A 22,495-nucleotide genomic window follows, 5' to 3' on the forward strand; every position below is an offset into this window, starting at 1 on the left:
TGATGCCAAAGATGCCTTGGTGGGTGCCTAGGTGTGCTGACTCATAATCTCCCCAGAAGGCTTTGGAGACTCTGCTGGTGTCATCAGTGCCCCAGCCAATTCTGATGCCCCACAAGTTTGGGAAGCACTGATGTAGAAAATGTCTTATACCTGAATGGTCTTCTCTTCCAGAAACGGAAGTTGTTTCTATTTTAAGTTGACAGCTTTATACACATTGAAATGATCAATTGTATACAGGTATCTTTGTACACATCTATAATTATTTCCTTAGGGTATATTCTTAGAGAATAAATATCTGGGTCGGAGGTATATAGATTTTAAAGACTTTTGTGTATATAATAAAATGCTAGTCAGGTAGTTTTTGGTTTATGTATCACTAGTCAGAGAAGATACTATGCATCTTGTAATCCAGGGGTAAAATCATGAGAACTCTTAGTTTTTGCTGGTAGTAAGGATTTTTGAAAATTGGAGCTATTATTTCTACTTTGTGTTGACAGAATTAGAAGGCTTTGATTTCCTAAAAAAGTCATTTTATGATGGGTGAGGACTTGGTAAGAAAAAAGGGAAATTCTGAGGGTAAGCTCTGGGTTTCTTATTGTTGTTAATGGTTTTTTTGTTGTTGTTTCATTTTGTTATTTTTTAAATTTTATTTATTTAGTTAGTTTTTGAGCTGTGAGAAACCCAGCAGTACCAGGAGCCAGAGCTTCCCTTTTCCCCTTGGATTTTCCTGAAAACTACGGAGTCACTATTTCAGGGTTCAGTACCAGCTATAGAATTCCTAAAGAGGGGGCCAAAATGCAGACCAGCAAGCTGACCCATCTTGTAGATGAGACAGAATCATTGCAGTATTAGACCTCAGACTTTGTTCTAGACACTTTAGGCATTAATACAGTGACTCCTCACAGTGATCACGTGAGCTGGATATGGTTATTATCCTCATTTTACAGACGATGAAACTGAGGTCCAGAGAGGTTAGTGGTGGAACCATGATTTGAACCCAGGCAGTCTGACTCTAAGAGTTCTCAATTGTAAGACTTTGCAGCAGCTCAGAGTCAAGTTCATAAAATTATGTCATGAAACTGGGGCATTAAGAAGGCTGACTGTCAAAGGGAAAGCAGGTATGGATAAAGCCTTTATTTGTATTTGACTCAAATCTATGACATGTCTGGTACTTGTAGAGCATATTCATCTTCTGGCTACACCACTGTTCAGCAAAAATTATATATCCCATATACATTTGCGTTTTTAAATTATGCAATTCACCATTAAAAATACCTAGATGGATCCAGCGCTGAAGTTTTCAAAATGTGAATGAACTTAGGTGACTTATATTTTCTTGTTTTGGGTGGTCATTTTTGCTCCTTCTCATATATTTATATAAATTCTAATAAGGTTTTTTTTTTTTTTACTACAGTTTTCTTGACATTTACCTTTTGATCACAAACTGTTTTGGCCTTTCTCTTTTATCAAATAAACCTTTTAGCACAATTGCTTGGAATTTGGTGGCTAGTTACTACGAACAGTTGCCTTACGGACGATGTGGGTTGATGACCGCTCAGGAGCCGTGGAGTGGGCACTATGTAGTAGAGTCTCCTCTCTGGGTATCAGGTATGGTTCAGATTCCATCTCTCATGCCTCAGATTTCTCTCTAAGGAGAAAAAGCAGAAAACAAAAGGGATTACACTAATTATGTGTGTGTGTGTGTGATGTGTAAGTTCTAAGTTTTGTCTCTGTTGTAAGTAAGATTTGCCATAGTGTTCTCTAAGAGCCTTTTGGATAATTACTTTTTGTATTCCAGTCTTGGCTATCCTAAGACCAGGCTCTTAGAAAAGAGGAAGAAAGGGGAAAGAGAGGAGGGAAAAGGCTTTTCATCTGGTGATGGAGACAAATACATTAAATAGTTGATAAATGTATAATTATAAATTATGATAATTTCTAATGAAATGATGTATTTATAAAGATTTATTGCAACTCAGATGTATCTAAAAGTCTTAAAATTAGTCTTGGAGACATTTTGTTGCTTTGTATTAATATAGTTATGTTGATGAGAATAGTGTGCTAACAAAATAAATGAATTACTAAAGGAGTAAGTAGATGTAAAGGTTCTGTGAGATATTGTGGCTTTATACTGATGAGTATTGTTATAGATAATTTAAGAAAAATATAAAATCATGACTCACATGCACATAAAAATGAACACATGTTAAAGACTTTTCTCATGCTATGTAGGAACCAGGCAGATGAATCAATCAATTCAAAGGAGAAGTCAAAAACAGTACAAAGTTATTTAGAGTAAAAGAATTTGAGATAAATTGCAAATGGAGACAGGTTGGGTTTCCCATAGCAGGGAGGGGAGGAAATCAATTAAGTCCTTGCCAGATGGAGACACTTTACACATCCATCCGTTATCTACACTTACGTAAGTTTCAAAATAGTTTAAAGACAATCAGCGGGGCTGTAGCAACAAAATTTTTGTCGCAGTATCAGTTATTAGTCACAAGGGACGTTGAGATCATGCAGACAGTGGTTGACAATTACCACTTTTTCATGAATGATATAACCATGCTAAAAATGAATATAATTTAAACAGAATAAAAATCCTGTTGTTGGATAATATTCAAGTTCTTTCTATAATTTTTTTAGTAAAAAAATTAAAGCATTTATGACCATTTTGTTTTAACATCATAACTGCAGTCTTTAAAAAAATCCATTTCTTCAAAGGCAGGATGCTTTCATAGGAAAAATCTGAGTTTGGAGTGAAGTTGTTTTCTTTTAAACCTTTATTTTGGGGATTTTATTTTTTATTTGATATATTTTCCTCAGAAGGATTTGTAGTGATGGTATTAGTCATGAAATCGTAACATTATTCTAAACTCTAAATTACATTTTAAAAAATATGCTTGTGTGTATGTCCTCATTGCTTAACCCCTTAAATTTGTAATTGTTTGTCCCACATTATCTAGGTGAACTAATATACTCTGCTAATATTGTCACTGTGTTTTGGGGGTAGGAAGGGGACATGAAATATTGCTCAGTACATTTTCAGAGCCAGCTTTGGAAGTACCCAGTAAATATATATTCTGCAAATAAAACTTGTTTGAAATCATAAAGCTTAGTTTTTGAAGTGCAATATTAACTATTTTTAGTCTTATTTTTTGTAGTTATATTAGGATGAGTTAAATAGAGAGGCACAATAGTTCAGAAGAGATTATTTTATTCTTGGGAAAAAAAAGACAATACTCTTGAATTAATGGTGTAGTTCATTTATGTTTAGCGGTAATTCTAACTATAGTTATTCTTACTACAATTGTACCATTTAACTGGATTAATTATTCAAAAGTTGAAACATGACATTGGCATGTATTTTCTTCTAAAATAAAAAAAAAGCTTGTTAGACTCAATCAGATTCAAGCCAGTAGACAGCTTTATTTTTTAAAGAAACTCTTCCATCACTATTTTATTGGGTCTTTCTCTGCTTTTCTATAGCTCATACCACTCAGTTTACTCAACCAGGTTGGTATTACCTGAAGACAGTTGGTCACTTAGAGAAAGGAGGAAGCTACGTGGCCCTGACTGATGGTCTAGGTAACCTCACCATCATCGTTGAAACTATGGTAATTCTTTGTTGTTTTTATGGAATTAACTGACTCTCTTAGAAAAACAGTAGAAAACATAATGAAGGGGCACTTGGGTGGCTCAGTTGGTTAAAGCCTCTGCCTTCGGCTCTGGTCATGGTCCCAGGGTCCTGGGATCGAGCCCCATATCGGGCCCTCCGCTCAGCGGGGAGCCTGCTTCTCCCTCTCTCTCTGCCTGCCTCTCTGCCGACTTGTGATCTCTCTCTGTCAAATAAATAAATAGAATCTTAAAAAAAAAAAAAAAGAAAACATAATGAAGCACTTCCTTTTTAAAAAGCCCCAGCTCTACCAAAGTGTAATTGACATATGACAAATAACATGTAGGGGAGGAAGAAGCTACTTCCTATACCCTCTTAGGTTCAGAAACTGAGGCCCCACATATTAAACTGTCAAAAAAATGCCAGATTCACAGGAGAAAAGTTTATTTGTGCAAGCAACGTGCATACACATGGGAGATGCTTAGTGATGAGTAACCCTGAGGGGTGGTTAGAATTTGGGTTTTATATACCAGAGGAGTAAGTAAGGGAGAAGGGGAGAAAGGGCACTTAATGGAAAATAAATGACTTTTTGGGAAGATAAATGGGTTTTCAGGAGAACAGGCAAGAATGATTGTGACACTGTATGTCTATACTGGAGAGCAGTCTTTCCCTCTCCTTCAGGGCTGTAAAAAACCCTATGTAGAAGGGATTTGGGGGTAGGTTTTATTCGCATTTCTCCTTTCTGGGAGTAAATCCATCCTACAGAGTAGATCCATTTGTGGCAGTCTTACTTCCCAGAAGTTGCCGCTCTGAGTAAGCTGAGGGAAGCTCAGAGAAGACTTTGTCCCGGTATCTTTTGAATCTCAAATACCTTCAACTTTAAATAATATTTATACCAAAGTGGCCTATTTTTTGGTGGCATATTCTGGTTCCCTTCAAACACATAATTAACGTGCACAATTTTATGACTTACAATAGGTAAATGCTCAACAAACCATCGTCACAATCTAGATAAGTCCCCCAAAGAGTACTCATGTCCCTTGTTAAATATTCCCTCTGTCCCGCTTCTCCTCATACCCTATGACTTCCCTGATCATTACTTTTTGTCACTATAGATTAGTTCACATTTTCTAGAGTTTTGTCTCCGTGGAACCAGTTCAGTATGTAGTTTTTTGTCTTGCTGCTTTCACTCAGGGTAATTATTTTAAGATTCATCCACATTGTGATACACCTGTATCTATTGCTATTAACAATCTACTATTGCTAAGTAGTATTCCATTGTAAGGACACACCGTAGATTTTTTTTTTAATTTAATTTAATTTTTTTATGTGACAGAGAGAGAGATCACAAGTAGGCAGAGAGGCAGGCAGAGAGAGAGGGGAAAGCAGGCTCCCGGCTGAGCAGAGAGCCCGATGTGGGGCTCGATCCCAGGACCCTGAGATCATGACCTGAGCCGAAGGCAGTGGCTTAACCCACTGAGCCACTCAGGCGCCCCACACCATAGATTTTTTTATCTATGCACTTGTGGGTAGATGTTTGGCTTGTTTCTACTTTCTGGCTACTACACAGAAAGCTATGAACCTTTGTGCACAGGCTTTCTATGGGAATCTATGTCTTTTCTTTTAGGTAAAGACATAGGAATGGATTGGCTGGATAATAAATAATATGCTTCTGTTTAGCTTTTTAGGAAGCTGCCAAACTCTTCTCCAAAACGGTTATCCTGTTTTACATCTCCATCAGCAGCATAATTGGAGTTCTAGTTTTTCTTTATCATTGTGAACACTTGCTGTGATCAGTTATAAAAATTTCAGCTCGCAGTGTATATGATATAGCACTTTATTTTGGCTTTAGCTTGCCTTTCCCTAATGACTGATGATGTTGAACTTTCCATGTGCTTGGGCTTCATGTGTCTTCTTTGGTGAAGTGTGTGTTTAAGTCCTTTGCCTATTTTTTGTTGACTTTTTCTTATCGTTGGATTTTGAGAGTTCTTTATGTGTTACATATTCTGGGTCCAAGTCCATCACAGATACATGGTTTGTAAAGATAATTTCCCGGTCTGTAGCTTTTCTTTTCATTTTGTTAACAGTGTCTGTGAAGGAGCAGGAGTTTTTAATTTTTATGAAGTCCGGTTTATTCATTTGTACTTTCATGGAACGTGCTTTTGCTGTGGTATCCAAGAAGTTTTTGCATATGGGTATCTGTTGCATATGGGTATATATTGCAAATGGTAGCACCATTTGCTGGAAAGTCTATATTTCCTATCGCATTGCCTTTGCACTTTTGTAGAAAGTCAGTTAGTATACATAGGATTATTTCTGGACTCTGTTCTATTTCTTTGACCTATTTATGTATCTTTACACCATTACTATGATTACTCTGTGTGTGTGTGTGTGTGTGTATAAAACAGTTCCTAGAAATAGGTAGTGTTTGCTCTTCAGATTTGTTCTTTTTCAAAGTTGTTTTGGCTCTACTAGGTCACTTGTACTTCCATGTGAATTTTTTTTTAATTTTTTCATTTTTAAAAGATTTTTATTTATTTATTTGACAGACGGAGATCACAAGTAGGCAGAGAGGCAGGCAGAGAGAGAGGAAGGGAAACAGGCTCCCCGCTGAGCAGAGAGCCCGATGCGGGGCTCCATCCCAGGACCCTGGGATCATGACCTGAGCTGAAGGCAGAGGCTTTAACCCACTGAGCCACTCAGGTGCCCCCTCCCATGTGAATTTTAGAATCAGCTTGTCAGTTTCAACCAAAAAAAAAAAAAGCCTGCTCAGATTTGACTGGGATTGCATTACATCTATAGATTAATTAAAGGAGAATTAATATTTGAACAATATCAAGCCTTGCAGCCCTTTAGCAAGACATAACCTCAAGTTTATTTAGGTTTTCTTTAATTTCTCTGAATAGTATTTTATAGTTTTCAATGTACAGGTATTTCATATCATTTATCAAATTTTGGCTAAGTATTTCACATTTTCAATTTTATTGTAAATAGTAGTTTTTAAATTTTGCATTCAAGTAGTAACTAGTATATAGTAATACAGTATATTTTTGTATGAAGATCTTGTTTTCTGCAACATCACTGAACTCACCTATAGTTATAGTAACTTTTTTGTGGATTCCATTGCATTTTCTTTGTAAATGATTGGCAAATAGAAATAATTTTTCATCTTCCTGACCAACGATTGTTGGTCATCAATTGTTATTGCCTGTCTCTTTGTTATAGCCATTCTGGAGACGTGAAGTGGTATCTTATTTTAGTTTTAGTTTTGATTTATATTTTACTAGTGACTAATGATGTTGGGCATCCTTTCATGTGTGTATTGGCCATCTTTATTTCTTCTTTGGAGAAATGCTCATATAGACAGACCCTTTGCCCATTTTTAAATTGGGATGTTTGAAATTGAAATGTAAGAGTTTTATTTTTTTTTCTTATTGAAATGTAAGAGTTCTTCACATATTCTAGGTAAAAGTCCCTTATCAGATGTATGACTTGCAGGCATTTTCTCCCATTCTGTAGGTGGTTTTTCACTTCCTTTTTAAAATTTAAACTTTATTTTAAAAAATTACAGTATAGTTGACATACAATATTATATTAGTTGTTTTTCCCTTTTTAATGATGTCATTTCAAGTATAAAAGTTTTAAATTTTGATGAAATCAAATATATATATTTTTCTTTTTTTGTATATTTTTGTGTCATATTTAAGAAATTATTGCTTAATCCAAGGTCATGAAATTTATACCTATGCTTTCTTCTAAGAGTTTTATAGTTTTAGCTCTCACATTTAGGTCTTTGATCCATTTAATTTTTTTAATAGAGGGTTAGATATGTGTCCAACTTTATCATTTTCAGGTGGGTATCATCTCATTGTTCCTGCACCATTTGTTGACTGTTCATTCCTTATTGAATTGTCTTGGCTTCCTTGTTGAAAATCAGTTGGCAATAAATATGAGGTTTTTTATTTTTAGTTTTTCCTGGACTCTCAATTCTATTGCATTGACCTCTGTATCTATCCTTATGGGAGCATTATGGTGCCTTAATTACTATAGCTCTTTATTTTGAAGTTAGGAAGCATGGATTCTCCAACTTTTTTTTTTTTTTTTCAATACTGTGTGGCTAGTAGGGGTCCCTTGCATTTCCATAGATATTTTAGGATTGGTTTGTCAATTTCTGCAGTGAGGCCAGTTTGGGTTTTGATAGAGATTATGTTTAATCTGTAGATCATTTGGGTAGTATTGCCATTATAACAATAGTAAATCTTATAGTGCGTGAAGATGGATGCCTTTTCATATATTTACATTTTTGCCTTTTTTTTTTTTTACAGATTTTATTTATTTATTTGACAGAGATCACATGCAGAGAGGCAGGCAGAGAGAGAGAAGGGGAAGCAGGCTCCCTGCCGAGCAGAGAGCCCGATGCGGGGCTCGATCCCAGGGCCCTGAGATCATGACCTGAGCCACAGGCAGAGGCTTTAACCCACTGAGCCACCTAGGCACCCATACTTTTGCTTCTTTTAAAGATATTTATAGCTTGCAGGGTATAAGTCTTGCCCTTCTTTTTGTTACAGTTACTATTTCTGAGTATTATTTTGGCATAACTCTAAATGAATTGTGTTTTTAATAGCATTTTCAGATTTTTCATTGCTAATATATAGAAATACAATTAATTTTTACATATTGATCTTGTATCCCACAAGCTTTCTGTACTTATTTCTTAGTTCTAGTAGTTTTTTGTTGATTCTTAGAGGATTTTCTATATACAAGATTATGTCATCTGCAAATAGAGATAGTTTTGCTTCTTTTTTTCAATTTAGATACCTTTCCTTTTTTTCCTTGGTTAATTGTGCTTTAGTAAATATGGAATAGAAATGGTGAGAATGTACATTCTTATCCTGTACCTGATCTCAGGGGAAACAATTTCAATCTTAAGTGTAATGTTAGCTGTGGTTTTTTGGTAAATAGTTTTTATAAGACTGAAGAACTTCCCTTCTATTCCTAGTTTGTGGAGTGCTTTTATTATGAAAGGGTACTGGATTTTATCCAATACTTTCTGGATCTATTGAGATGATCATGTGATTTTGTTTTTTATTTTATTGATATGGTGTATTACATTGACTGATTTTTGTCTGCTAAGCTAGCTTTGCATTTCTGGGATAAATTCCATTTCATCATCATGTATAATCCTTCTTATTTGTTGCTGGATTTGATTTGCTAGTATTTTGTTGAGGATTTTTGTGTCCAGATTCGTAAGAAATACTGGTGCATAGTTTTCTTTTCTTGTAACATCTTTGTTTTTTATATTTTATTTTATTTTTTTACTTAAATTCAGTTAGCCAATATATAGTATATCATTAGTTTTGATATTATGTTCAATGATTATTAGTTGCGTATAATAACCAGTGCTCATCACATCATGTGCCCTCCTAAATGCCCATCACCCATTTATGCCATCCCCCTTCCCACCTCCCCTTCAGCAACCCTCAGTTTGTTCCCTATAATCAAGAGTCTCTCATGGTTTGTCTTCCTCTCTGATTTCTTCCCATTCAGTTTTCCCTCCCTTCCCGTATTGTCCTCTGCACTATTACTTATATTCCACATATGAGTGAAACCATATGATAATTGTCTTCCTCTGATTGATGTATTTCACCCAATACTGACCTCATAAACTGAGTTGGGAAATGTTCCTTCCTCTTATGTTTAAGATAATTTGTGAAGGATTGGTATTAATTCTTTATATGTGTGGTAGAATTAATCAATGAAGCTATCTGATTTTGTGATTTTTCTACAAGAAAGTTTTGGTTTATGGACTCAACCTCTTCTTATAGGTATATTCAGATTTTATGTTACTTTTTGAGTCAGTTTTGGTAGTTTGTATTTTTCAGGGGACTTGTCTCTTTTATCTGTGTTACCTAATTTGTTTGCATATGTTTGTGTATAGTATTCTCTTACATATTACATTTTAACTTCTGTAAGTTTAGTAGGAAAGCAGGCTTCCTACTAAGCAGCGAGCCTGATATGGGGCTCAGTCCCAGGACCATCATGGCCTGAGCCAAAGGCAGATGCTTAATGACTGTTACAATCTGTTATATTCTGTTATATTTTCATTATTGTTCATTTTATTTTCTAATTTCTTTCGTGATTTCTTCTTTGACCCATTGCTTATTTAGAAGGGAATTATTTGGTACATTTTTATGAGCTTTTGTAAATTTTTTTATTGATTTTTAATTTCATTCTATTAAGATTGGAGAATATGCTTTGATTTTAATCCTTTTAAATTTATGGAGTTGTATTTTATTTCCTTGTATATGATCTATCCTGGAGAGTATTACATATGTACTTGAGAAGAAGGTATGTTCTGTTATTGTTATTCTATTTTGTAGCTATTTGTGAGATCTTGTTGGTTTATAGCATTCAAGTCTTCTGTTTCCTTGTTCTTTCTGTTGTTGATAGCAACTAATTGAAGTCTTTAACTACTATTGTTGAATCATCTGGCCTCTTTTCTCTTATTCTGTTTTATGTATTTAGAGTCTTTCTTATTAGGTGCATATGTGTTTATAATTCTTATATTTTTCTGATGGATTTATCTTTATATAATTATAAAATGTCTCTACCTTAGTAACAATTTTTTGTTTGCTTTAAAGTCTGTTTATTGTTACTTTAGTTATTCTTGTGGTTTCTGTTAATATATGTTTTACCCTCCTTTTACTTTTCATCTGTTTGTATCTTTGAATCTAAAATATGTCTTCTTTTGACAGCATATAGTTGGATCTTGCTTTTAAAAATGTAATTAGTTGTTATGTAATTAGTTGATTGAGTTGTTTATTCCATTCATATTTAATGTTAATATCGATATAGTTGGATTTATATCTGTCAACTTTTTTTCTGTATGTCTCATTTTGTTCTTCATCTATTCTTTCTGTACTGTCTTCTGCATTAAGTGACTATTCTCTGATATAACATTTTAATTCCTTTAATTTTTTCCACTGTATTTTAGTGAGTTATTTACTGTATGGTGGTTCTAGGGTTGTATATCTTGACTTAATTGAATCTACTCCAGATTCATATTAACCGAATTCTAGTGAGATATAAAAACATTATTTCTGGGTTACCTGGGTGGCTCAGTCGGTTAAGCATCTGCCTTCAACTTGGGTCATGAGTCCAGGGTCCTGGAATTGAGCCCTGCAGTGGGCTTCCTGCTTGACAGAGAGCCTGCTTCTTCCTCTCCCTCTGACTGCTGCTCCCCCTGCTTATGCTTTCTGTCAAATAAATAAATAAAATCTTTAAAAAAAAGAAAAAGAGAAACATTATTCCTATATAGCTCTATTCTCTCTCCCACTTTTTGTTGTTACTATATATGTTAAACCTCTATCTGTTATAAGCCTAACAAGACCTGTTATAATTACAACTTAATATATAATTTTAAGTCTTCTAAAAAATCTGAGAGAATAAAGGAGAGAAATTATGTATTTATAATATTTATGTTATTTTTACTTACTATTTTTGGTTGTTTTTATTTATTCCTGTGGATTTGAGTTATTATTTGGTAACATTTCCTTATTCTAATACAGTTTTTTCCTCACCTGGCTACTTTATGCTATTATTGGCAGTTGTATCACATCTCTATATTTTATAAGGCCAACAATATGATTATTTACATATTATTTTATGTAGTTGCTTTTAAAATCAGTTATGGGAAGAAAGAAGGAATAGGCATTTTTATTATCTTTTATAATTACTAATTATATTTGCCTATACTTTTGTTTGTGGATTTGAATTACTGTGTGTGATCATTTACTTTCAGCTTGAAATTCTCATTTTGATATTTTATAACAGTTGTGTCTGGTATCAACACATTCTCTCAGTTTTTTTTAATGTGGAAGTACATTTTGCCTTAAATTTTTGAAGAATTTTGCTGGATATAGGATTCTTGATTGACAGTGGGTTTTTTTTTTTTTTTTTTGGAGCATTTTGAATGTGTTACTTTTTGTTATTTCTGATGAAGAATCCACTTTTAATCTTACTGAAGATCTCTTGTTTCTCTCTTAATAACACCTCTGATTTAGGAGCACAGGGTTGATAGATGGAGGTTTGGGACCCCATTAATCTCAGTATTCCAAGGTGAACCAATGAATGGGAGCTGGGCAGAGGAAGGGAGCCCTCAGCCTCCTAGCCATACTTGCTGCTACTTAACCTTGACCTCAAATATCTGACGGGGGGGGGGGGGGGTGGTGGTGGTGGTGGTGAGAAACGCTGACCTCCTGCTTCTCCCAGTAAGCTACTGTAGCCTTCAGCTGCGAATTGGGAGGAGGGAGCCCTCTGTTTTTGGCTGCACCTACTCAGCATGCAGTTTTCTTCCGCTTGGGTAGATCGTGGTTTAAATGTCACAGGTTCTTATTCTTTTTACTGAGTTTTTGTAGATTTTCTTGAATAAATGTTTATTTGTTGCATGCCCATAGGATCATTTCCATTTTCTTTCAAAGATTATGTTTATTTATTTGAGACAGAGAGAGAAGATGTTGGGGGAGGAACCGAGTGGTAGGAATAGGGATAAAGAATCTCAGGCAGACTCTGTGTTGAGCATGGAGCTCAATGTGGAACTTGCTCTCAGGACCCTGAGATTGTGACCTGAACCAAAATCAAGAGTTGGTTGCTTAACTGACTGAGCCACCAAGGAGCTCCGGATCATTTCCATTTTAAAAAATATTTTTCACCAGTTTTAAGGGATACAGCTTCATGGAGCTCCTAAACTGTTATTCTGGAAGTACAACTCTACTTCAGTTTTTTAGATGTGGTTTCCTTTGAACGTTTTTAAATACCCAGTTTAATGTCTTTGTCTAGTAAGTCTAATATGTGGCAAGCAATGCCTGGGCTTTGTCAGACATAGTTTCTGTTGACTGATTTTATTCTGTGTATGGGCCACTTTCCTGTTTGTTGTTGTTGTATGTTTGTTTTGTTTTCAAATCTCATAATTATTTGTTGAATATTAGACATATTACATAATATATTGTGGCAACTCTGGAGGTCAGATTTCTCCCCTGTCTAGCATTTGTGGTTGTTATTCTTTATTGTTGTTGCTTTTTATTTGCTTAGTGACTTTCTTGAACAAATTCTATACTTTGTCAGCTTTATTATATGTGGCCCCGAAGCCTCTGCTTAGTTACCTTAGTGGTCATTACATGACCGTACAGAGGTTTCCTTATGTTTGGAGCTAGCAAGTCTCCTGGCCTTGGCTGGTAGGCTCTGTGTGCATGGGGTATATGTCAGTGCTTAAGCGGGCAGTGTACAACTTTGTAGTAGCTTTACTTCATGTTTAAGCAAAGCTTCAGGGTTGACCTTAATTTCCCAGTACAGCCATTAGGGCTATTTGGGTTATCTGTATCTTTTTCAGTAAGCTTTGGGCTTTTGTATCTTTCTTTCTTTCTTTCTTTCTTTCTTTCTTTCTTTCTTTCTTTCTTTAAGAGTGGGAGGGAGGTAGGAATTGGACAGAGGGAGAGTGTGGAGCCTGATATGGGGCTCAGTCTCACAACCCTGAGATCATGATCTGAGCTGAAATCAAGAATTCGATGCATAACTGACTGAACCACCTGGGTGCCCCTGGTTTTTGTGTCTTTCACGAATTTTTTCAGTTTCGTTCAATTTTTGGACATAAAGTTATTGGTGTTAGTCCCTATTATTCTGCATATATCTATAGAATTTCTACTGATGTCACCTTTCTTACTGTTGACAAAGGCAATTTGTGTTTTCTTTCTTTCTGTCTTGATTTCCTGACTAGTCCAGCTAGAAATTACTCAATTTTATTGACTCAAAGAATCAGCTTGTGGTTTCTTGATTATTCTCTCATTTTTCTGGGTTTCATTTAATTGATTTCTCCTTTGATCTTTAATGTTTTCCTTCTGCTTACTTTGGTTTTTAAATTTGCTTTTCTTGTCCTAGGATCTCCAGGTGGAAGCTGAAGTCTCACATCCTTCTTCTCTTATTAGTGTTCAGTGCTATTAATTTGCTTCTAAATACTGCTTTTGTGGCATCCCACAAATCGTACATTGTATTTTTATTTTGATAAACTCAAAATTCTTCATTTCCCTTTTTATTTCTACTTATTCTTTGAGACATGGATTATTTAGAAATTTGTTATTTAGTTTCTAAACATTTTGGAGTTTTTCTAGAGGTTTTTCTATTATTTATCTCTCATTTAATTTTTCTTGTGGACAGAGGACATACATTGTGTGATTTGAATCTTTTGGTATGTATTAAAAGTTCTTTTATGGCTAAGAATATAGTGTTCCTTGGTGAATGTTGCTTGTGCATCTCTGTTGCTGGGTGAGGTGATCTATAGATATCAATCCAGGCAAGCTATATGATAGCATTGTGCAAATTACCTCTCTCCTTTCGATTTTCTCTCTAGTTGTACATCATTTACTGAAGATGAGGTGTCAGAATCTCTAACTACAATTATAATTTTTTTACTGTCCATGAAGCCTGACCCAGAACCTTTTGCTTAAGTGCTCTGGGATCGTTGAATTCCCTGAAGTAGGGATTATGTCTCGTAATTCTTTTGATCCCAATCTGTAGTAGTGACTGTTTAGTAAAAAATGATGTCAGTGTGAGAACTATTTGTTATATGTACGTACTGACTTTAGTTGTATAGGAAGATTCTATTTAGATGAGATGCCTTTTCAGTGAAAACATACAAGTATTTGTGTTTTATTTGATGTATGTTACTTGGAAAAGAATTATAATGTAAAAATTAATCTGTGTGCCACAAAATAACTCTGTAGTTTAAACATGAATTCAGTTTAATTCAGTCGAAATGCCATCGAGCTTTACTTTGACTAGGCATCCACAGTAGACTTCCAGTGTAGGTTATATTAGAAAAAAAGTCTTTAGAAATTTGAAATAAACTCATATTTATCACCTAATATGTGCCATTTCTGTTAATCTTAGGGCAATGAATGTTTAATTTTCTTTTCCTAAGGTGGCTTGTATATCATTTGGATAACTTACGTGATTTTTTTTTTTCTCCTAGAGCCATAAACATTCTAAGTGTATACGGCCGTTTCTGCCTTACTTCAATGTGTCACATCAGTTTGCTACCTTTGTTCTTAAAGGGTCCTTTGTAAGTATGTGGGACTTTTATTTTGGTTTTGATTTGAGAAGTTATATATTTTATCACAGGCTAGCAGTTTATAAGTGAAGTCTTCTGTTAGGAGCTGTTAAGTGTTTGCATATGAATGGATACAGGCTCTGGTGTCTTCTATCTGCTGAATGGTCTTAGTCAAACAGTACAGAAACCTAAGAGGCAAAACTCCGTGTGACTAAAACTCTCTGTCACTTTGAAGAACACTTAACAAAAGTCAGTTTGTAACAAAATTGTTCTTGTTGGTAGAAGCATCAGTAGTCTAAGGAACTTTCAAGCATTGATCTTTTTAGTACTCTGTACAAAAAACCCAACAACATAAAAGAACCAGATTCTTGCTGTTTCTACCTGTTGTTAATTTTGAACACAGAAAATACTGTGCTTTTTCTGACTACTAATTGCATAAAAATTGTTTTTAATACTAGAAAATTCCTAAAAAGTGTTTTGCAGAGGGATAATAGTAAGTATTTTGAAGCAAAGGCACTAAAATCTTTTTATTTAAACATTTGCCAAAAGTCTGTGGTATTTATAAGAAATAAAGTATTTGCTTGAACAATATCTTCCTACTTTCAGAACATTAACTATTTAAGATTTGAGGTGGGTCTTTGGCAAATAGGAATAGACTGCACATTATCAGGGGCTCATTCTTGCTGGTATTAATTTTGGAAAGCCTCAGAAGATATGATGAACCACTCAACCATGCCTTTTTGTGTGTGTTTTCTCCTCAGAGTGAAATACCAGAGCTACAGGTGTGGTATACAAAGCTTGGAAGACCATCTACGAGATTTCTTTTTAAACAACTGGATTCTCTATGGGTAGTTTATAAAATAAATTCCTGTATTTTGAGCTTTGCAACTAGTAAAAGATGACAGATATTTAATTAATGAATTAAGACATTTTAATTTTATAATTGATTTTATAACTGAAGTATAATAGAGCTAAAGGTGTCCCCAGCTGTTTTTGTTTTTGTTTTTTAAATAGAAGTCCTCCCCAAGGCATAATGGAATATAGGTGTGTTTGGTCTTAGCATTTAGTTTGTTGTGGTGAATGGTACCACCATCCCTTGGCTGCCCAAGTCAGAAAATTGAGTCTTATCTGAGACCATCTTTCCCATCCACCCTATCTTTGTATACCACCATCGGTCAAATCCAGAGCATTCTATCACTGATATGTTCTTCTTGCACAGTCCTCATTCTCCATTCCCACTGCTACTGCTTATTTCTGTTCCTATTATCTCTCTCTTGGATTTTGGAAACTCTTTCCTGTTTTTCCAGCCTCCAGTCTGATCCTGTCTGGCCACCCATCACACTGCTACCACAATGATGTGTCTAAAATGCAGATCCGAGTTTTGTCACTCCATTGCTCAAAGTCTCGCAGTGATTTTTCCTGTGAGTTCAGATCCCTCAGCATAGCACATGACTCTTGTGACCACCTCATGAGATAAAAGATGGCTTTCCTTTCTTGATGCCTGTTCTACTAACATGGCCTGTACTCACAGACCAAACTTCTTGCCCTTTTCAGAGCGTGGCGTGCCACTTCACTCTCCTCTGTGGCATTGTACTTGCTTCTTCCTCCTCCTAGAATGCCTTCTCCTCATGTCTTTGTTGTCCTTCAAGACTCAGCTCAGGTGCTGCTTCCGCTAAGGCTTTCCCCACCAGTCCTAGCTCACAGCCACCAGCATAGCACCATAGGAGCAGGTGCTTACCTAGTTAAGCACTTTCGCCACTACACTGGGCCCCTTGAGGACTGGGGCCCTGCTTTATTTAGCTTTTTATTCTGGGTCCCTACCATCATACTTATTAGCACATGGTAGTTCCTCAGGAATCATTTCAAAGAATGTGAATTGGTCCAAGTGAACACATTACTTCACCTAATTGACACAAATCTACTTTTCCTGGAAATTATTAATGTTTTCTGAATCAACTAGTCACTATCAATGATTGAACACCATTTCTGCATTAAATTCTAAAAAAAGAGCAGTTTGCTTTTTGCACAACAAATTGCTAGATATAGCATATTAAAATCAATTTTCCCCGCAGGAAAAATAATATCATTTGGGTTATTACCTGAGCCAGAATGTGGTGTTAGGTATTTCATGGATCTGACCAATAAGTTATTATTAAAGCAAAGATATGGTATAAGCCCTTTGAAGTCAAGTAGAGAAAAAAAAAACCTCATATTTCCTGAAATGGGCATACATGTAATGCCTACGTTAATTATGCAAAGCATTCTGGTGTCTTCAGAGGTCCACATGCAGCACAGAACACCTCCATGTAGGGAGTGTTTCTCTGGGGAAGGTGATGCACTGAGTGAAGCGGTTTGTAAACAGTTTGTTGTTAAATCCTGCAGCAACCCTAGGAGGTGTGTATTTTCAAACCCCCTCATTTTGTGACGAAGTGGCTTAAAAAGATTAAGCTGCCAAAAGCATAAATGTGACATAAACCTAACTTGCTAATTGAAATGTATATTGAACATGTCAAAAGTAGGACCTTTTTTTCTTAATAATTAAAGGTTTTCTGTGATTAACAGCTGAGTCATCAGTGAAGGTTGTTTCTTTTTTTTTTTTTTTTTTTGGATTTTTCTCCCTTAGTAAAGTCCTAAAAAGTAAATAAGCAGATCTCTTATTTATGTGTATTGAATATACACGGGTTCTGAGGAGCTTACAGTGTAATAGCAAAGAATAGACAAATAGAAATTTTGGTGTCATCTAGTCTTTCTTCCTCCATGGAGGGAAATTCTTTTGTTTTGTTTTTTTTTTTTCCTCCACATCTTTAATGTCGCTTTCGAGAGAAATTCTTTTAAAATCCTATCTACAAAGTATAATTTTATAAGCTCTTCTAAATAACTTAAAGAAAAATATCCCAAGGCCTTGATTTTGGATGTGGCCTTCCTGAGTGGTTATGAAGTTTTAGCAGAAGTGAGTCTGGCTTTTCTTTAAGTTGACTTTTCAAAAAGTTGATTTTGCCCAAATGAGATGAGCCAAAAGCACCTGGCCTTGACCTCCGCATTTTCATTTTCCAGCTTCTCGACAGTGGCGGCACTTTCACCCTGGAGCTGCAGGAGGACGAGCTCTTCACGCTCACCACTCTCACCACGGGGACCAAGGGCAGCTACCCACTGCCTCCAAAGTCCAGGCCCTTCCCACGGATTTATAAAGATGATTTCGATGTTGGTAAGTTTTGTTTGTTTGTTTTTACTAAAACTTAACGTGGTTTCTCTTTTTAGCACTAGTGGGTAGATTTCTACCTGTCAGACGGCTGTGTGATAGAATTCCTGTAAAATGTAGCTCTCAGTGTCCTTGCAGTAACTGAGACCTTGTTTCTGTGTTACCTCAAGGTGACTCAGCTTGCAAGCCCTGTATTTTTCAATGCCAGAAAAAAATGGAGAGGTCATTGTGAGAATGAAAGCTATAATCCTAATTTGGTTTTGGGGAAGCTTAAGGTTTGTGACCCTGCCAATGCCCTGTTACTCACATCTCATGAAAGCCATTCCTGGTTTCCTCAATGAGTGTGGAGGTCAAGGTCCTTCACTTTCCGCAGGGCTAGTGGACTGAAAGCTGAGGGCAGTTTGGCTCCCCGTGGGTGCTTCACCTTATTATCTACCTGGGAATTTTATGCTTACACCCTCCTGGTTTTCTAGGAAGATCTGTCCTAAAGCTATTAGAAAAGCTTTTGATTTTAGGTAACGTTAAGAAAACTGCTTGAAAAGTTGGAAGGCACAGTCATTGTGGGTATAGTCCTAGATCACTCAGTAAGTGACAGAACTTGGTGACCAGGAGATGTACAGCTTCTGGATCTCACAGACAGGGTCAGGTCGCTCTCTTCTTTGCTCCTAAAATCCATAGCTGTAGGAGAGAAGCAGGGAAGGGGACTGCCATTGAGAGAGCATCTTGAACTTCCTGTCTGTAGGGCTGCTCTTTGCAGCATTGCTGGTTGGAGACTTCCTGCTACCCCCTCCTGGTCACAGTCACGGCCGTAGGTCTCAGCAGCCTTTCCCAGGAAGAGATATGTGGGTTAATTGCAGTACGAGGCCCCTTGGACTGTGTATTGGAGTCCTCTCAGTTATTTGCAGAACAGAGACAACAGGGACCCTCGGAGGCTCTGTGCTTCGTTTCCTGCCAGTTCTCTGAAGTGGCCTCTTAGATGAATGCGTGAATAGGCCACCAGAAATGTCTTTGTAGTCTGTTGCTCACTTGTGTCGTGGCCAAAGTAACTCCTCTTGTCTTCAGTAAAGGAGTCTGGGTGGGATACGGCCTCATGAATAAGAGAGAAGTTCCCCCAACACCAGAATTACTTATTCTATGACCTGAAAACCGAAAAGCAATTCTAAACCTTCAAATCTAAAATGTAATGCTTTATTGACTGCAAAATAAACTAAAAAACTATAAGTCAGTCTGTAGCGCTCCTTTATGTGTTTCATTTCTCAAATGATGAATAGGAAAACATTTAGAAAAGTATGAAGTGTGAAATTAGCTGTAAGATTATGACTAAATTTGCTCTTCTCTAGCCTTTGTCATTGTAAGAGTGTAATTTAATTAAACCAAAAAAAAAAAAAAGATTGAAAGATGGCTGAGGCCCAACTGCTTCTGCTCCATTTTAGAAATAGAAAAGAAAATTTGTAATATTTAAATTCTATGGTTGACATAGTGAGCCTTTCCTAATCTTCTGCCAGCTGATGACTGTGACCAGAGACTTAGAACCTTGTTTGGCAGACACTAGAAATAACAAAACTAGCTCTTATTGAGCCCTTGCTAGGTGCTGCTTTATGTACACGCTTGACGTGCTTTCTTTCATTTAATTCTCTTATCCGCATGCCCACGTAGAGAGGGGGTTGCTTGAGACACAGGGCAGTTAAACAAGTTAGCCAGCGGGACAGACTGAGCAAGAATTTAAATCTTGGGTCTGCCTTTCTCTAAAACTTATGATGTTTCCTCTTATGCAGTTGCATGGATTAAATATGTAAAGTCTGTCTATCAAACTGATCGTATTGGTATTGAATAATAATGATGATGTACTTTATTAACTTAACCCCTAAACTTCCGCTTGTTATAAGTATCATTTACTTATTTAGGACTTCTCAAAAGTGTTTAAAAAATGTGCCATAAAATATCAGAGAAGAGAGATTCTATAAAGATTTTATACTAACCAGAGAATTTAATTGTGTTCTGAACAGATTACCCATTTTTTAGTGAAGCTCCAAATTTCGCTGATCAGACTGGCGTCTTTGAATACTTTACGAACATCGAAGACCCTGGGGAGCATCGCTTCACACTACGCCAAGTTCTCAATCAGCGGCCCATTACTTGGGCTGCTGATGCGTACAACACCATCAGTATTATAGGAGATTACAAATGGTATATAAAATTGGTGTCCTTAATGTAGATCTAGCCGAAATAACCTTGTAATGTTGTCAGGTACATTCTGAAGCAAAGACTGTTCAGTGGTCTTCCTTGTACAAGAACCTAATGGGTGTGTGGTAATTGTTGAATATCAAGGCCATAAGCCAGCATGTGGTTATGCCGCCTCAGTGTCCTTCCCTCATATTTGCCAGTTTAATAGTGATTGTTGCAGGAATAGATTGCTTTTAATGTAAAAACTAAGGACTTTTGGATCCACTTGTAATTTAATATTTATAAACAGATTTAGTGATTTTGTGTATTTTTGGTTTTGCTGGGGAGTTGATTTGTTGATCTGGTGTTGCCACCTGCTGGATCATTGTAGACTTACACTGTTTTAGCCTTTGTGGAAAATCTGTTCACCGGCTTACGGTAGATGGCAATAGTGAAAAGCAAATCAGCTTTTACCTGGTGGGTGAGTTCAACTCTTCTCTTTAGGCATTTGTTAAAGTCACAATTTATATTTATTCTACACTTCAAACGTAATGACCAAACCAAAACTTCACCTTCATTATTAAAGTCATTTGTGGGATTCTAATGTACTGATTTATACCTGTTTTAGGTGTTTCTTTTCTACCTTTTCTTTTAACTAGTATAATTCTGTGAAACAAAATTCACACATTCCAGGTTTTGTGATAGTAGCTGTTAATGCCAAGTCACCAACCAGCCGTATCTATTACTTGGAAATTGGACTAGGCAGGGATGATAAATCTGAGAAGAGCCTTGACTTATCTGTGGCATGCTGTCGAAAGTCCTTATCCCTTCTCTATTGCCTTACTCCCTATTAGAAATCCCAATTCTAGTTCCAAGCTCTGCTGTAAGTCTTGAGAAATTTTTAGTTACCTGGTTTCTAGAACCCAGAGTTATTGGGGTACAATGAAGAATGCTTGCCTAACTTAGGATAACCCTGCAAGGCCTGTCTTTTTATACAACAAAAATGCCATTTATCCCACATCTCTGTAGTAGACACTGTATCTCAATTTTCTGAACGTGCTAGTGAGGTGTGTGATTTTTTTCATTTGCTACCCGTGGTCTTATTATGAAACAGGTAGCTGGGTTTACTTGTCTAAGGGATGGTCCCATTATTTTGATTGCCAGTTTGGAAGCCAGCCACCATAGAAAACCTTTAACTTTCTGCAACAACTGTTCTCCTCCTTGCTTGTGAGTGCTACAGAAGAGTGGCTCTCCCCGAACCCAGACTTCCATCTGGCAGGGACTCTAGAAAAACCAAGGCTCTTCAACTGTCGTAGAAATGGGATAGAGCACCATCCAGAGAGTAACCAAACATCTTCATAACTTTGAATATTTTGCAGTATTTAAATAGCAGTGATCATCTTTACCGCTGCAGTGGGTAAGGAGGTGGGAAGAGAGGGAAGCAGGCAGGGAGGGAGAGAGTGACATAGTTTGAACGAGAAAGAATGAGGAAAGGGCAGTGACGCTCTTCGAGAAGGGACTGTTTTCATCCTTCTTAGCCCTGCTTTCGTCGTGCAGCCCTCTGCTCAGGAATATGCAGTGACTCTCGCCAGCAGCCCAGGCAGATCTACACGTCTGGGCCTGACTTCCGAGACCCTTTCAGATTCAGGCTCTTCCTATTTATTATGTGCTGTTTCCCAATATTTCCTCCTGGATTCGAGGTAGCCTTCTTCTAATGTTACATTCTTAGGATGAGAAGTTGTTTTATTATAGAGAGATAAGAGATGTGTTAAGAGACTTAAAAACAATAAGTACTATTTTTCCAGTTACATTAAAAGAGGCAATGAAATGACTTAACTTCAGCCACATAAAACTTAAAACTGTCATCAATGAGATTTTTTTTTTCAGGAATCAAGATTCTTGAAGCCCATCTCTGCTACACACACAGACTAAGCAAATCACATACTCACCTCAATTAGAAGTCTGGCAGCATGTGGCTGTGAAGGGACACGTTTGTGCAGCATTCGGAGAGGCATAATTAAGAGCGCTAACTAACGGTTTCATTCTGCAGGTCCAATCTGACTGTAATGTGTGATGTTTACATAGAGACTCCTGAGAAGGGAGGCGTGTTCATTGCCGGAAGAGTAAACAAAGGTGGTATCTTGATTAGAGGCGCCAGAGGAGTTTTCTTCTGGATTTTTGCAAATGGAACCTACAGAGTTACAGGTGATCTAGGTAAGTGACTTCTTCTGTAGCACATGACTCACTATGACATACGCCACGGTGAGCTTGTCACTTTCTGTGTAATGAGAGAGCTTTACCTCAAGGGCCTTGGGCGTCTAACTGGGAAGAGATTCAGCACATGGAAGCAAAAACCAAATGATTCAAAATTGGAGAGTTAATTAGAGAGGCAGCAGTGTAAAAGAAAACAGTGCCGAGC

At 36.6% G+C, this 22,495-nt stretch overlaps 1 protein-coding gene across 2 annotated transcripts in view; it reads left to right on the forward strand.

Moving 5' to 3' along the window:
* GALC (galactosylceramidase) overlaps window positions 1–22,495 on the forward strand; it is a 60,772-nt gene that overhangs the window by 31,084 nt on the left and 7,193 nt on the right. Inside the window, exons 9-15 of one of the 2 annotated variants that reach the window (XM_047737633.1) lie at window positions 1,415–1,608; window positions 3,487–3,614; window positions 14,637–14,726; window positions 15,476–15,562; window positions 17,769–17,919; window positions 19,920–20,100; window positions 22,127–22,290. In XM_047737633.1, coding sequence (XP_047593589.1) covers window positions 1,415–1,608; window positions 3,487–3,614; window positions 14,637–14,726; window positions 15,476–15,562; window positions 17,769–17,919; window positions 19,920–20,100; window positions 22,127–22,290 — 995 coding nt within the window. The remainder of the gene's footprint in view (window positions 1–1,414; window positions 1,609–3,486; window positions 3,615–14,636; window positions 14,727–15,475; window positions 15,563–17,768; window positions 17,920–19,919; window positions 20,101–22,126; window positions 22,291–22,495) is intronic. The other variant, XM_047737634.1, reaches the window with a different exon arrangement.

This window comes from Lutra lutra, chromosome 7 (genome assembly GCF_902655055.1).
Source record: "Lutra lutra chromosome 7, mLutLut1.2, whole genome shotgun sequence".
Lineage (NCBI taxonomy): Eukaryota > Metazoa > Chordata > Mammalia > Carnivora > Mustelidae > Lutra > Lutra lutra.